Below are 15,267 nucleotides of genomic sequence, written 5' to 3'. Positions count from 1 at the left end.
CCCGGTGGCTTAAAACTCACGCTGGGCGCGTGTGTGTGCGTGCCCAGGATCCCGAGAGGAGAATGGAGGAGAAGGGATTGCGGTGTGGCCATCCCCCCTGGGGGGTGATTTCTCGCTTTCTGTCTGTCTCTCTGTCTCTCTCTGTCTGGCGAGCGCACGCGCCCTATAGTGGAAAAAAAAAAAAAACTCAGAAAAAAACAGAAAAACTGCACAGGCTTTATTTTAGTTTATATTTTTGCTGTAGGATGTGTGTGCTTAGTAGAAACAGAGAGAGAAAGCAAAAAAATCATCCTCCAGGGAGAGGGCCACACCACAATCCCATCTCCTCCATTCTCCTCTAGGGATTTTGGGTACACACATACACATGCCTGACGTGATTTTCAAGCCACCAGGTCCAGGACTCAAACTGCAGAGTTGGCCATGTGGTATCCAGCTGCCTTAGCCCCCACACACCTGCTGGTCCCACATGGGCCTTTTGATCCAGCAATGCCACATGCAGGACTCTATCCCTAGGCATGGTCATGTACGTGTGCAGAAAAACATACATCAACGAATACTCGCTCCGGCATTGTCTGGGACAGGTCTGACTGGAAATGGCTCGCTGACCCTGTGGGATGGGAACTGGCTACAGCCCTGCGACGCACTGTGAGGCGACTGGTGGAGGGTGGTCTCTGGAATATGTGTGCAGAGAAGCATGCGGGGAACATGTGCACATACATGCACACGCATCAGATGCTCTGGGGAGTGGCCCTGGGATTCTGGGAGCCGCGGGTGGGAGGGACTGACTGTCTGACGTATCCTGTACAGTTTAACTGTCTCTACCCCTTGCCCTAACCTGATAAATCCCATCTCATCGGACCCGCAGGCAAGCCCAGGACATAGAAGGGATCACAACAAAACGGAGGCTCTGGGGCAGAGGTTTGCCCAGGGTCTCATGGCGGAGCAGGGTTCAAACTTGAGCCTAGGTTTCTGATGCCAAATCCCCAGCCCTTCTCACCCGCCGCCTGGGCAGCCAGCAGCTGGCTGGAAACGCCCGGAAGGAGCAGGTCTCCCGCAGGCCCATGGCGGGGCATGATGGCGAGGGTGTGCTCTCCACCCTCCTGGTTAGAGGATCAGAGAAGTCCAGGCAGGGGAGCGGGCACCAGGGGGCATGGTGGTTAAGGAGGATGGGTCCCATGGGGCCACCACGTGGTTGAGCTCTGAATCCAGCGCCATGGGAAATACAGTAGGCACATGTGCATGCGTGCCCCAAATCCTGAAAGTAGAGAGAACGGAGAAGGGATTGCAGCATGACCGTCCACCGTGAGGGTGCTTTCTCACTTCCCTTCTCTCTCTCTCTCTCTCTCTCCAGCAAGCACATGTGTTTTTTCTAAATTAAACACACACACAGAGAAAGGACAGCTGCTCTGAAGTTCCCAAGGGCCAAGCTCCCTCTCTAAGCCCTGGAGAGATCCACCCAGGGAAAGGAGACCCCAGCTAAGAGTCCCGTGCGGGTGACAGATGCGGGGGTGGACTCCGGGAGAGGGTCCGGCAGAAGCCTGCAGGAGGGAGGCCACGCTACTCAAGTCCGTTCATTCCATTGTTCTCAAAGAATGCGAGTGACAACAAAGTGATTTCAAGCAGAGTCAGACATCTCGTGCGCCATCGGCCATGCGTCTTTTCATGGCTCCCTTCCCCTACGGCCACTGCTGCCCATTGTCCATTTTATGGCAGCAGGATAATGTTCCCTTGTAACATGTGTTAGAGTTTCGAACGAGCAGGTCGATATACAGACAACTATGAAGCGACCGTGTAAATGCGGCGAGGAGGGCCGGAAGTGTGAAGGTGGTTTGTGAGCGCCTGGGATTTAGGGAATATTGCGTTCATTCATTGATGACGGGGTCCCGTGGAAGAAAAATTAACCCTAGATTATCCCTACTTTTAGAAACGAGCTTAAGTACCAAGGAACTGCCCGGGCATCTAGCCTTCGCATCAGCTCCAAAAATCTGCACACGGACCCTGGCAGGGTGTTACTGACTGCACGTGTCTCGCCCTCCACGGAGGCATCCGGCCTCCCAAATCCCCGGGCCGAGTTTACGAACAGCATACTTGAACATGCACTGTATCTGGGCACGTGTACAATGCATACCTTGGGCATGATCCAGCTGCTGTTTCAGGCATTTCTTTATCCCCCACACAATGTGCTGGGACATGTGAGCCAGCTTATTTATAGATAAGGATCACTTTTCAGGGGACCTGGCAGCTCTGGCCTCCTGGGTGAGGCTGTGGCTTCCTGAGGCGAAGCCTGCACTGGCTGTTGGGAGGCGCGGTGTGCCCAACACAGCTGATTCGCTGAGAAACCCTGGAGAAGTCACTTCTCCGCCCTGAGCGGTTGTATTGCCTGATTGCTATCCCCTCCTGCGGCAGACTCCTTCGGTCCCACCCATCACGTCACAGCTGAGAGGGCTGGAGTCTGATGCTGGGTGCTGCTGCGGGACCAGGACAGCTACTCCTGTCTCTGATTCTCAGTCCCCTTGATTAACAAGCCAAGGAATCATATCTACTGTACCCACATGCACAGACCTGGAAAGGGTGTTCATCACTTGTTAAGTGAAAAATAAAATTAAAGTTGTAATATAATGCCCCCTTTTTTTTAGAGAGTTTTTGCTATAGAGTGTGTGCACTCGCTGGAGAGACAGAGAGAGACAGAGAGATACAGGTGAGAAATCAACCCCCAAGAGGGATGGCCACATTGCAATCCCTTCTCCAGTCTCCTCTTGGGATTTTGGACAGACACACACTTGTGCCTGGCGTGAGTTTTAAGCTGCCAGGTCTGGGACTCGAACTGCGATCAATTATGTGGGAGTCCAGCGACATAACCATTATGCCATCCACTGGTCCCATAATCCCATTTCTTTTAAAAGATGATAGAACAAAAAAAATCCAGTATAAACAATATAATCCAATTTTTTTTTTTTTAGTTTTTTTGCCATAGGGCACGTGTGGTCACTAGAGAGACAAAGAGGGAAGGTGAGAAATCACCCCTGGTAGGGTGGCCACACCACAATCCCTTCTCCATTCTCTTCCTAGGATTCTGGGCATCCATGCAACTATGCCCAGTGTGATTTTCAAGCCACCAGGTCTAGGACTTAAACTGTAGTCAGCTATGTGAGAATTCAGCACCTTACCCACCATGCCACCTGCTGGCCCCATACTCCATATGTTTGAAGAGCCTATCTATAAACACACAGGGAGAAAGTGCAGGACAGACATCAAAACTACAAGAAGCCCCAGCCTTGTGCATGCAGTGTGGGTACTGACTGCAGTGCTGGAGGCCGCGGTGGGTTTGGCTCTCTGGCTGGCTGGTTGACCAGATGTACCGAAGTTCTGACAAGCTGGAGAGCTGAGAGAAGGGGACCACAGTATGTCAGGCACACCCATTTTTCTCTCTCTCTCAATCACACACACGCACCATCGTGAATAAAATAAGTAAATGGACTTAGAAAAAGACAGGCCCAGATGTTTAAGACGGCTGGATGCCACATGGCCAAGTATGCAGTTTGAGTCCCTAACCCAGCAGCCTGAAACACACACCGGGCGCATATGCGTGTGCATGCCCAGAGTCCGGAGAGGAGGATGGAGAAGGAACTGCAGTGTGGCCATCCCCCGGGGGTTCTCCCCACCTCCCTCAAGTGAACACACACACCCTGTGGCCAAATTAAAAGAAGGGAAAAAACGTGAACCGTGGTTTTCTATGAGTGATAGGATAATGGATCATTTTTGTTTCTTCTTTTTATTTACATAAATTTTTAAATATTTATTCACCTATTCCATGAACATGGATGTATGTGAGAGAGATACGGCACCTCTGACAGGGTCCCGGTACTGCAACGGACCCCTGGCTTCAGCCAGCCTGGATCTTGGACACGCATGTGTCCAGCGCACCACCCAGGCAGGTCTCCACACAAACCGGGACCTCCTATGCGGGCCCGCCTTTGCAGAGTGCCACACCTTACTGCCGCGTTACTCTTCAGACCTCGTTTATATGAACTTCTAAAGTGGACTTGCTAGGAATAAAAATTAAAAGCAAATAGTGGAGGGGCCAGCAGATGGCATAGCGATTATGTCACTGGACTCCTACATGGCTGACACCTGTTCAAGTCCCAGACCCGTTGGCTTGAAACTCATGCCGGGCATGTGTATGTGCGTGCCCAAGATCCTGGGAGGAGAATGGAGAAGGGACTGCAACGTGGCCACCCCCCTCGGGGGGAGGGGTGATTTCTTACTTTCCCTTTCACTGTCTCTGTCTCTCTCTGTCTTTCTCTGTGAGCGCATGTGCCCTAAGGCAAAAACCTCTTAGGGAAAAACCAAAAAAGCAAATAGTGGAAAATAGAAAAAACAAGAAATACCTACTTTGGAGGATCATGAGAAGGATAAAGCGAGAAAACACCTGTAAAAGGCTTAGCACACTGCCTGGCTGAGGTCACTTCCCACGTGGGACCTTGTTCTGCGCTCTCCACCTTGCTCTGGGGCTGCCGCAGAAGGCTCCCACCCGGTTCTTGCCCAGCTCATCTGCTCTGGGTTCACAGAGCTTCCAGAAAGAGCCCACCAGGCAGGAGTTACCGGCCCCCCATTTAGAAAGGCAGAGAATGTACATGCCCACACTGAGAGTGGGTGGCACTTCCCGGCTCACCCCCTAGGGTGCTCACTCACAGTGGGGCTCCTGGGGCTCCGGAGCAGTGAGTCTAGAAAGTGCCTGTACCTGGCTACCACGATACCGGAGTTTCAGGACGGCACTTCGCAGGGCCTTGCCAGCTCCCGGAGGGGGACTTACAGGCAATTTCCTGACCTTAGTTGGTCTGGGATCCCTTTTTTTCAAGAAGCATCTTTTTTTTCTTTTTTAAAATTTTTATTTATTCATTAATTTATTTTAATTTGACCAGAGAGAGACAGAGAGAGAGGGAGAGAAAGTGGGAAAGCAAGCCACCAGGTCCAGGACTTGAACCGTAGCTGGCCATGTGGGAGTGTCCAGTGCCTTAACCACCACACCACCTGCTGGTCCCTCAAGAAGCATCTTAAGGGACTGAAGTTCCCACACTTTGGGAAATCATGATCCAACTCAACCCTTTCATTTCTTCCTTCCTTCCTTCCTTCCGTCCCTTCCTCTTTCTTTCTTTCCTTCTTTTTCTTCCTTCCTTCCTCCCTCCCTTCCTTCCTTCCTTTCTTTCCTTATTATTTTGTTGTTGTTGTTGCTATTTCATTTTCTAGATGGGTGGCTAAAGCTGGTGAAGAGTGGCCTGCTGAGGGACCAACAGTTAGCGTAATGGCTATGTCGCTGGACTCCCATGTAGACTGCGATTCAAATCCTGTACCCAGTGGCTTAAAGTCACGCCGGGCGCATGTGTGTGCGTGCCCAAGATCCCAAGAAGAGAATGGAAGAGAAGGGATTGTGGAGTGGCCATCCTCCCGGGGGGGGATTTTTCACCTTTAGTCTCTCTGTCTCTGTCTTTCTGGCAAGCGCATGAACTCTATAGCAAAAACCTCTCCAAAAAAAGAGAACATGGAGTCGTTCCTTTGGCAACATATATGCTTGCTGAGGATTAATGAGGTTAGCCAGTCCTCAAGATCTCGTAACGGGCACTTCAAAAAGTTCATGGAAGAGTGCATTTAGCGTACATGTTTATTTGGGGGCAAATTTTTTTTTTAATTAATGCGTAGGGGTTTTTTTTGTAACATGAGTGTTCCATGAATTTTCTTTTCTTATTTTTTTTAATTTGCTAGAGGGTGCATATGCTCACCAGAGAGAGGAAGACAGCATCCCCCAGGGAGAATGGGTATACCATAATCTCTTCTCTTCCATTTCTCCATACTGTCGGGACTTGAGGCACACATGCACGTGCACCTGGAGTGTTTTTCAAGCCTCTGGGACTGGGATTCACACCATGGTTGACCACATGGGATCTGTTTCCCTTAATCACTGGACAACAGAGCTGGCCCTCCATGACCTTTTTTGAAGACCCCTCATGTCTTTTTTTTTTTTGCCATAAGGTATGTGTGCTCACTGGAGAGAAACAGAGAGAGGGAAAGTGAGAAATCACCCCTTGGGGGGATGACCACACTGCAATCCCTTCTCTTCCATTCTCCTCTCGGGATTTTGGGCACGCATGCACACATGCCCAGTGTGATTTTCAAGCTGCTGGGTCCAGGACTCAAACCATACCATTGGGCATGTAGGATTCATGTAGTTGACCGTGATTCGAGTCCCAGACCCAGTGACTTAAAACTCACACCAGGCGCATGTGTGTGCATGCCTAAAATCCTGAGAAGAGAATGCAGGAGAAGGGATTGTGGCATGGCCATGCCCTCTGGGGGTGATTTCTCACTTTTTGTCTGTCTGTCTCTCCAGCAAGCACACGTGCCCTATTGCAAAAATCTCTCTCTCTCTAAAAAAAAGAAAGGATCTCTGCAACCACTTATCAGATGGCTGCCCCCCCCCCCCCCGGGGGGAAGTGGGGGGGGGAGGAGAGGGGAAAAAGACTAGATGTGCCCTGAAGGACTCTGCCACCCTCCACCCAGCTCCAAAGGGAGCAAAAATGTCCAGTCCAGCTTCTCTCTGGGGCCAGAAGCGAGCTGGGAGCCAGGCAGTGGTGGGCTCCAAGCCAGGTCAGGCAGATGAGCCTCCTTGACTAAGAATCCCAGCGCTGAGCTATCCTGGAGCCCTCTCCCCATGGGCGGGACTCACTCTGCTAAGGGGACTCACCGCGGCTCCTCAGGCAATGGCACCTGGTCCTTCTCCCAAGTAATGACAGGGGCTGGCAGCCCTTCAATGTGGCACTCAAAGCGAGCTGTCCCGTTCTCCTCCACCGTCTGAGACTCCGGGTGCAGCGAGAAGTCTGCAAGTGCTGGGGATGAGGTCAGCGAGACACAGGCAGGGACAGGAGAGGACAGTGTAAGCTCACGGCCAGCACAGACAGTGACACACACACACACACGCATGCGTGTATGCGCACAGACGCAGGCGCACCCAGCACAACAAACGCAGGCCGGGGAGACACAGTGAAGAGGGGTGGTGAGGAATAAGTGGTTACTGGTCAGCTGAACCCCACGGCCACCCGCTCGCCCTGCCCCATTGCCTGCCAACACCGGCACGAGGGCAGACCTCAGGGAGATGCATGCTTCTGGCCTGAGAATTGCTTCTGTGCCTCTGAAAGCCACCTGGAGGTGGGCTGGGCACCATGCATTCCACCTCCTGGGGAGGGGGGGGGCGCCCTGAGGAGGCACCTGTGTGCCCCTGACATTCTTACAAGCCTCTCGGGAGGGCTTCCAGGAGGAAAGCACATTCAGCCTCTAGAACTCAAGAGAAAGAAAAGGAGGAACAGGGTAGAGGAGAAGCGGGAGGAAAACAGAACGTGCAAAGGCAGACGATGCAGGAAAGGACCTGCTAAGACGGAGAGGTGGCCAGGAATGGGCTTGAGAACGGGCATCTGTGCAAGTGCCAGAGCAGCCCCCACTCCACGCCCCGTGTCTCCTGGGTCTCAGCCTCAGCCCCCCCGGCAGGCACTTACTGGCAAGCTTGACCACAGCAGCCTGGCTGGCCACCACTCCGAGGGGGCCCTGGGCCAAGCAGGAGTAGCTGCCCTCAATGGCCCCCAAGGCCTCAGGGGCTGCCCCGCGGCTGGTGGCTGGGACAGCTGCAGGGAGCCATTAGGCAGCAGGTGCAGGTGGTCGTGCTCCAGCACAGCGTCCCCGTCCTTGCTCCACATCACACTGGTGGGGGGTCCAGCAGCAGCCCCCAGGCTGCAGTCCAGCAGCACAGCCTGGTCCGGGCCCAGGATCACACGCAGTGGTCCCGCTCCACAACTCAGCTCTACCGTCGTCTCCAGGGGCATCGGCAGCTCCCCTGTGCAGAGGAGGGGCACCAGGCCATCAGTGTGTGTCACAGCTAGCTCCTAAGTCACCCACTACAGGCTGGGGCACATGGTGGAGAAGCAGGGCTCCACTTCCAACCCGGCACCCTGGATCAGCACTGCCCTTCTGCACCCAGCCTTCCTGCCACCGTGTCCTCATCCTCAGAAAGACCCCGTTAGCAGCAGTTAACCAGTCAGTTATTCAGAACAGCCGCAAAGTAGAAACATCGCAAACCTCCAGCACCTGGTGAATGCATGACCGAGAGAAGACCTCAAAGGTTCATGCAAGGGCCAGAAGGTGGCATGGAGTTTAGGGTGCTGGGTTCCACACAGCCAACTGCACGGTCTGCGTCCCAGGCCCAGTGACCTGAAAATGACACGGGGTGTGTGTGCAAGCATGCCCAAAATCTCAAGAGGAGACTGGAGGAGAAGGGATTGCAGCATGACAGGGAGTTGATTTCTAACTGATGATCACCAGGGAGGTGGTTTCTAACTTTGCATCTCTTTCTCTGTGGTGAGTGCCTGTATCCTATAGGGAAAAAAAAAAGAAAAGAAAGAAAGGGAAGAAAAAAGAAGAGAAAATTTCACAGAAAAGTGGAATTAAAGCATGAGTATGTTTTTTCTTTTTTAGAGACATTTTTGCTATAGGGCACGTGCACTTGCTGGACAGAGAGACAGATGAGAAATCAGCCCCTGGGGGGATGGCCACACCACATCCCTTCCCCTCCATTTTCCTCTCGGGACCTTGGGCACGCATGCACACATGCCTGGCGTGAATTTTAAGCCACTGAGTCTGGGACTCAAACCACAGCAGACTACATGGGAGTCCACAGACGTAACAATTACACCATCTGCTAGTTTCACATGAGTATGTTTTAATGCAAAAAAAAAAAAAACCCCAAAAACATTGAAATCCATCATGCATAGTTTTCTCAATTTTTTTCTCTGCATTTTTCATGGAGGTTTTGACGCCCCCTGGTATCACTCGGCCATCAGAAGGAATGAAGTACCATGTGGACACAGCGTGCAAGCTTGATGCTGAGTGAAAGAAGCTGGTCACAAAATGCTGCGTGTCGTGTGGTCTCGGGTCTATGTGACATCAGAACAGGCAAGGCCGTAAGAGAAGAAAGCAGGCAAAAGGCCGCCAAGGTCTGGGGGAGGGAAGAGCAGAGCGGCTGCTACTGAGCGTGACGTTTCTTGTTGGAGCGACGAGAACGTTCTAGAGCTCCAGCGGCCGTGGCTGTGGAACCTTGCGAGTGTACGAAGCACCACCGATCTGTGCACTGTAATGGTGAATTTTGTTATGTGTGAGTTGTATGTCAATAAAAAAGGCACCATAACTCCTTCTTCCTAGGGACATTGCGAGCATGAGTGAGATGAGAGAGGGATGAGCACAAGGCTGCCCCTACAGTCCAGTGGTTAAGAGCTGGGTCCCACGTGGTCAAGCACATGGTTCGAATCCTGGCCCCAGGGGCTTGAAAAGCATGCGGGGGCATGTATGTGTGCGTGTCCCAAATCCCAAAAGGAACAGAGGAGAAAGGACGGCTGCATGACCTCACCCCATGGGGGGGGCTCCCCCTTCTCTTCGGGCACATGAGCACTCTGGAAATAAAGAATAAAATAGAAGAGGGGGAACCAGCAGTTAGCGTAATGGCTATGTCGATGGACTCCCACGTAGTCGACCGCGGTTCACGTCCCAGACCCGGTGGCTTAAAACTCACCCCGGGCGCGTGTGCGTGCGTGCCCAAGATCCCGAGAGGAGAATGGAGGAGAAGGGATTGTGGCGTGACCATCCCCCCTGGGGGGTGATTTCTCGCTTTCTGTCTCTATGTCTCTCTCTGTCTGGCGAGCGCACGTGCCCTATAGCGAAAACCTCTCAAAAAAAAAAAAATAGAAGAAGAGGGACCAGCAGATGGCGCAGCTGTTACGTTGCTGGACTCCCACAAGGCTGATCACAGTTCGGTCTGGACTTAGTGACTTCAGAATCACACCGGGTGTGTGCGCATGCGTGCCCAAGACCCCAGGAGGAGGATGGATAAGGGATTGCAATGTGGTCATTCCCCTGGGTTGGTTTCCCACTTTCCCTCTCACTGTGTCTGTCTCTCTCTCTCTGGCGAGTGCACACACCCTAAGATTAAAACCTCTAAAAGAAAACAGAGAAGAGAGCCCAGCGCCTGGCACAGCGTGGGGCTCAGTACCACCACGCCCCCCCCCCCGGGACCCAGCAGACCAGCTCGGTCACCATTATCCAGCTGAAAATACAGCAGAGGCTAGGGTAACACTGCAGCCAGGAGACGCTGGAAACGTACGGGTGTGAGAACGTGCGAGCGTGAACACATTTCCATCTCGAATAAAACAAAGATAAGTCCCAGCTGGTCTGTGGAGCCACCTGGACGTAGGAGGTCAGACTTCTCCAGCCCCTCCAGGGACAGAGCCAGCAGACCTCGCAGGGAAGAGCTCCATGCCCATCCGCCGGGCGAGGTTCACGCTGGACTCAGAGCGAGCAGAAGAGGAGGCGCCTGTGGCCCTTTCGCTCCGCAGCCAGCGGCCTCTTCTGCCCTGGAGCAGCTTGGCCTCCTTCTCAGCTCACTTCGCGAGGCCACGCAGGGGCCAAAGCCAGGACCCCGTCTCCCCACCCGGCCCAGGGCTCTGTTTTCTCCTGAGGTCCCAGAGGAGCCTACAGACCTCAACACTGACCTTGATACAAAGGGAAGAGGGGACGAGGGAGGATGGACGTTCCATCCTGGGGCACGGCAAAAGCATGAAGGCCAGTGTTCATCATTTAACCGACGTTTCAGCAGGGCCCAGCCACCATGACTGAAGGCGAGACGGTTCCTCCTGTTGCTCGTGTCAGAAAAGCCCAGTCCCTGTTTTTTTTTTTTAATAATTATTTAATTTATCATTATTATTCTTTTTTTAAAGAATTATTTACTTCTTTATTTCCATTTGCTATTGTTATTTTTTTTTCTTTATTTGATGAGAGAGAGAGAGAAAAGGAAAGTGAGAAAGCAAGCCACCAGGTCTGGGACTTGAACAATGGTTGGCCATGTGGGAATCCAGCGCCCTTATCCACCACACCACTTGCCGGCCCCTCATTATTATTCTTTTAACATGCTACAGGGCATGTGTACTCATTCACCAAAGAGAGGCAAAAAGAGAGAGGGAAAGAAGAGAGAGAAAGAGAAAGCAAGTCGCCAGTCCAGGACTTGAACTGTGGTCGGCCACGTGGGAGTCCAGAGCCTCAACCACCAGGCCACCTGCTGGTCCCCTCAGGATCCCTTCTTATTGTTTGGCCTGTCTGCTTGCTTTAAGGCAGGATGACATGCCTGAGAGTAAACCAGGGACAGAGGGGAGGACAACGGCCGGTTCTCATCACAAGGCAGGCGCGGGCTGACAGAGGACACGTGTGAAGCACAGTGGCTAGGGTCAGGGGTCCTCGGATGCAGACCCGGCTCCGACTCGCTTTAGCTGTGTCGGCCCCTGGGTTTCAGTGTACCCTAATGCAGCAGGCGATCTTGAGAGGCTGACTATTCACAGCCAGTGCACACACTGAGTCCTGCACTAGCACCTCACACCATCCACACACTGGGACTGAGGTCGCGGCTCTGCACACCTGAGCACACGCAGCTCAGCCCGACACCCTCGTCCACACCGGACACGTGCCTGCCAACCACAGGACCCCCTGTATACCCCAAGTCCCCCCCACCGTCTCCAAAGAAGGCAGAGGAAGAGAGGAGGAGGCCAGGGCAGAGGGTGGGGCTCTGACACTGCAGTGTGAAGGACAGACAGGACCTAGACCAGTCGCCCCCTTAATCCATCGGAGAGGCTCCACCAGGCCTGGGGCTGGACGTGTGGCCGCCGTGGCAGGAGTGGGTGCAGTGGGAAGTGGAGCGCTGCCACCCAGGTCACCATTCTAACTGCGGAAACCAAACTGGCTTTCAGAGAGCAGGCGGTGGGCTGAGGTGGAAGGGCTTTGACCGTGGGCAGCAGATTTAGGTTTTGGTCTTGCTGCTCCACCTGCCCTGACACGCCACTTCACCTCGCTGGGACTCAGTTTCCACGTGTGCCTAAGATGAAGATGAGGAGGCTAAGCCTGCGAGGATTCAACACAAGACGTCAGCGCCCCGTCAGCGCCCCAGCGCAGAGCCTCACGGAGGCTCATGCCCCCCAAGGAAAGGGGGCGCCTTCTTTAAAGGCGCCTGGTAAGCCGTTAAGGGGCACAAGTGCTAATCGCCCTTGTGCACATCCAGGCCCTTCTTCCCCTAAGGCCCTCCATGGCCGGATTCAAACCCGGGGTGGGAGGAAGGCGAGCACGGGCCCTCCGCCCAGCGGCTTCCAAATCCCGTCCCAGCCGCTGCGCGGTCGGTTTGGGTTTCAGGGGAGAAAAGCCCCACATGACACGAATCCTGCGCCCTCCGGCAGCTCCCCGCCCCCTAAAGCACGTCCGGGGCTTGGAAAATCCCCCGCCGCGCTGAACAAACAATGCGAACAGTTGGGGCCCGCGCAGCTGCTGGGTCTGTCAGCAGCCTGGGCTCGGCCGCCAGGACGGCCGCCAGAGGGGCCGGCGGCTGGCTGGGGAGCCCAGCGGAGGCTCCGGTTGCCTTCCTGAATATTCATGGCTCAGCAGATGTCTGGCCTCCCCACCTCCCAGGAGCCCAGCAAGGCGGAACAGGGAGCCCAGCGGGGATGGGTGCAGAGCCGCGGTGCCGCCGCAGAGGCCGGGCTGCAGAGGCTGAGCGAGCGCACTCACTGCACACGCGGGCACCCGGACACCGACGGGGAGCGGAGTGGGAGCCGGCCCTTTGCTCTGGGGGATGAACCCAGCATTGAAGAGAAAGCTGCCTCCAAATAAGAGGGTTCTCGCTGCCTCAATGCCCAGCCCACCTAGTGCCCAGGAAGTGAGGCCCCTCCCAGAAGCTCCCCTTGCCTTCCGCGGGCGAGGACCAAAAAAAACCCCACCTGCAGGCTCTTACCCACCTTTCCTCCTGCCCTAAACAGATAATGGATGTGGTGGGAGCAGCTTCGGCCTTGGAGCCAGAGTCCTGGGTTCGAGGTCCATCAGCTGCATGACCATAGGACAGCTACTTCACTACTTTTGGCCTTGGAAACCTTTGGTTTCCCTAATTATTTTTTTTTATTAAAAAACGTTTATTTATTTATTTGTCTATTTGTTGTGATTTTCTTTCTTTTTTAATAATCACTTATTTATTTCATTCATTAAAAAAAAAAAAAAAAAAAAAAAAAAACCTGACCAGAAAGAGAGAAACGGCAAGTAAGAAAGCAAGTCATCAGGTCCGAAACTCGAATCCGGGTCAGCCATGTGGGAATCCAGCGCCCCCAACCCCCATGCCACCTGCCGGCCCCCTATTTTTGTGATTTTCAAGCTGTGGGGTTCACAACAAGAACCTCCACAGGCCAAGTGGGAACCTAGTGCCTTAACCACCATATCACCTGCTGGTCCAGTTTCCCCAACCTTAAAAGGGGAATCTCTAAGCTTCTCAAACATTTTTACCAAGAGCCTCCCAGCAGCAGAGAACACACACACAGGTTCGCTGACCTCCGAAATGTTCTTCGTAAACCTCTAGCATGCCCGGATCTGCTCCACGACAGGCGATGTTTTCTCTAATGTGCGTGTGGTCCCAGCCCAGCAAATCCTTTCCTAAAAGTGATACTCGGGGAGTGAGTCGTATTGGTCCAGAGGCTTCGTGGCCGCCCACTTTCTGCCATCTCACCTGCTGTCCCCGCATCCCCATGCACAAGCATTCGTGGCCATCCCTCAGGACTGGGTGGACACATGGCAGGGCCCAAGGGGGCTTCTTTCCTACAACCCCTTCTCCTGAGTCTACTGGGTGAGACCCTGACAGAGACACAGAGCTTCTGCATTTGGTAACCCGAGGGCCATCTCTCAACCTCCTCTTCTGAGAGATTATTTTACCTGCTTGCAGGATGCATTAGATTTTATGAGGCCAGTTAGAACCTGACAGAAAGGGGATTCGCTACTGAGCCCCAGGGCCAGCTTGATGCTGCTTGGTAGGATTGGCGGGGGCCTGGTGAGAGCCCACGTCCCATTTTCAGTGAACTCTCGGGAAAGGGGTATGTGGGTGGAGAAGTGGCACGAGGCCAAGCCGTCTCGGCCAAGAACTTGCCATGGACATCAGGGCCTTGTCATGTCTGAATTTCAAGGCCCGACAGATTCACAGCTTGTTCCCCATGACGCCGCAGCCATGGCTCAGGGGACGCAAGTCAGTTTCTTCCAGAAACCTCCCTCCCTGCCCCCAACCTGGCCACCTCCCTGACCACACACCAACAGCTGGGAGGAGAGTTTAGGGGGTTGCCTGGGATACAAGGAAAGCCTCAGCCCCCCTTCATCTGCGACCTGAGGGGAGGGCCTCAGCCACAGCCAATATGACAGCAAAGCCACACTGGAGCGACTTGCCAGCCTCCTCTTCTGAGAACCCCTGCCCCCAGCACAGTCACTTCCAGTTCTCTGGGGCACATGGCCGCCCCACCCACCGCTCCCTGTCCTGAGCACATCTGGGTCATCTCCCTTCTGTCCCCACAGGACCTTGGGACCTGGATCACGGCAGTTATCATCTTAGTTCTTTTTGTTTTTAATTTGCTCCAGGGTGTGTGTGTCCAGCTGGAGAGAGACAGAAAGTGACAAAGCACCCCCCAGAGAGGATGACCACGTCACAGTCCCTCCCCCTCCCCTCTCAGGATTTGGGGGCATGCGTGCACACATGCCTGGCGTGTTTGCAAGTCCCTGGGACTGAGACTCAAACCGTGCGGTCAGCCCTGTGGGAGCAGCAGCCTCAACCACTACACCACGTGGCTGGGCCCACTCTAAATCTCCGACTTGCCTTGTACCCCTACTAGACTGGAAACTTGAAATGATATCCAGGTCAGATTTCTACACCCTCAGAACCTAGAGTAGTGCCTGGCACATAGTAGGTGCTCAGTAAATATTTGTTTAAATGGCTGAGTGGACATGCAGAGACACTCGAAACAAGACCCTGAGCTCCTTATGCTTCCCCAAGCCTCAGTCTCCTTACTGGCCTAACTACTAGTAACTCTGCAGGACTGAGAACGACGTGAAGAGCACACGGAGAAACTACCCAGCACACTACGTAGCACCTAAAAAAATGCCTACAAAGCACAGACTGGGGACCAGCAGTTGGCGTAATGGCTATGTCGCTGAACTCCCATGTAGCTGACCGCGGTTCGAGTCCCAGGCCCGGTGGCTTAAAACTCATGCCGGGCACATGTGTGCGCGTGCCCAGGATCCCAAGAGAAGGAACTGTGGCGTGGCTATCCCCCCTGGGGGGTGATTCTCTGTCTCTCTCTCTCTTTCTGGTGAGCACACATGCCCTGTAGCAAAAAC

At 53.8% G+C, this 15,267-nt stretch overlaps 1 protein-coding gene across 1 annotated transcript in view; it reads right to left on the bottom strand.

The window, feature by feature from the left end:
* The window catches only part of IGDCC4 (immunoglobulin superfamily DCC subclass member 4), a 47,458-nt gene that overhangs the window by 29,083 nt on the left and 3,108 nt on the right, over positions 1 to 15,267 (bottom strand). Inside the window, 3 exon segments of the mRNA XM_006153513.1 lie at positions 6,740 to 6,881; positions 7,545 to 7,658; positions 7,661 to 7,928. Of these exon segments, the coding sequence (XP_006153575.1) occupies positions 6,740 to 6,881; positions 7,545 to 7,658; positions 7,661 to 7,928 (524 nt within the window).

The sequence above is a fragment of the Tupaia chinensis genome, unplaced genomic scaffold (genome assembly GCF_000334495.1).
Source record: "Tupaia chinensis unplaced genomic scaffold, TupChi_1.0 Scaffold000377_2, whole genome shotgun sequence".
NCBI lineage: Eukaryota > Metazoa > Chordata > Mammalia > Scandentia > Tupaiidae > Tupaia > Tupaia belangeri.
This window is presented reverse-complemented; position numbering and strand designations above follow the sequence as displayed.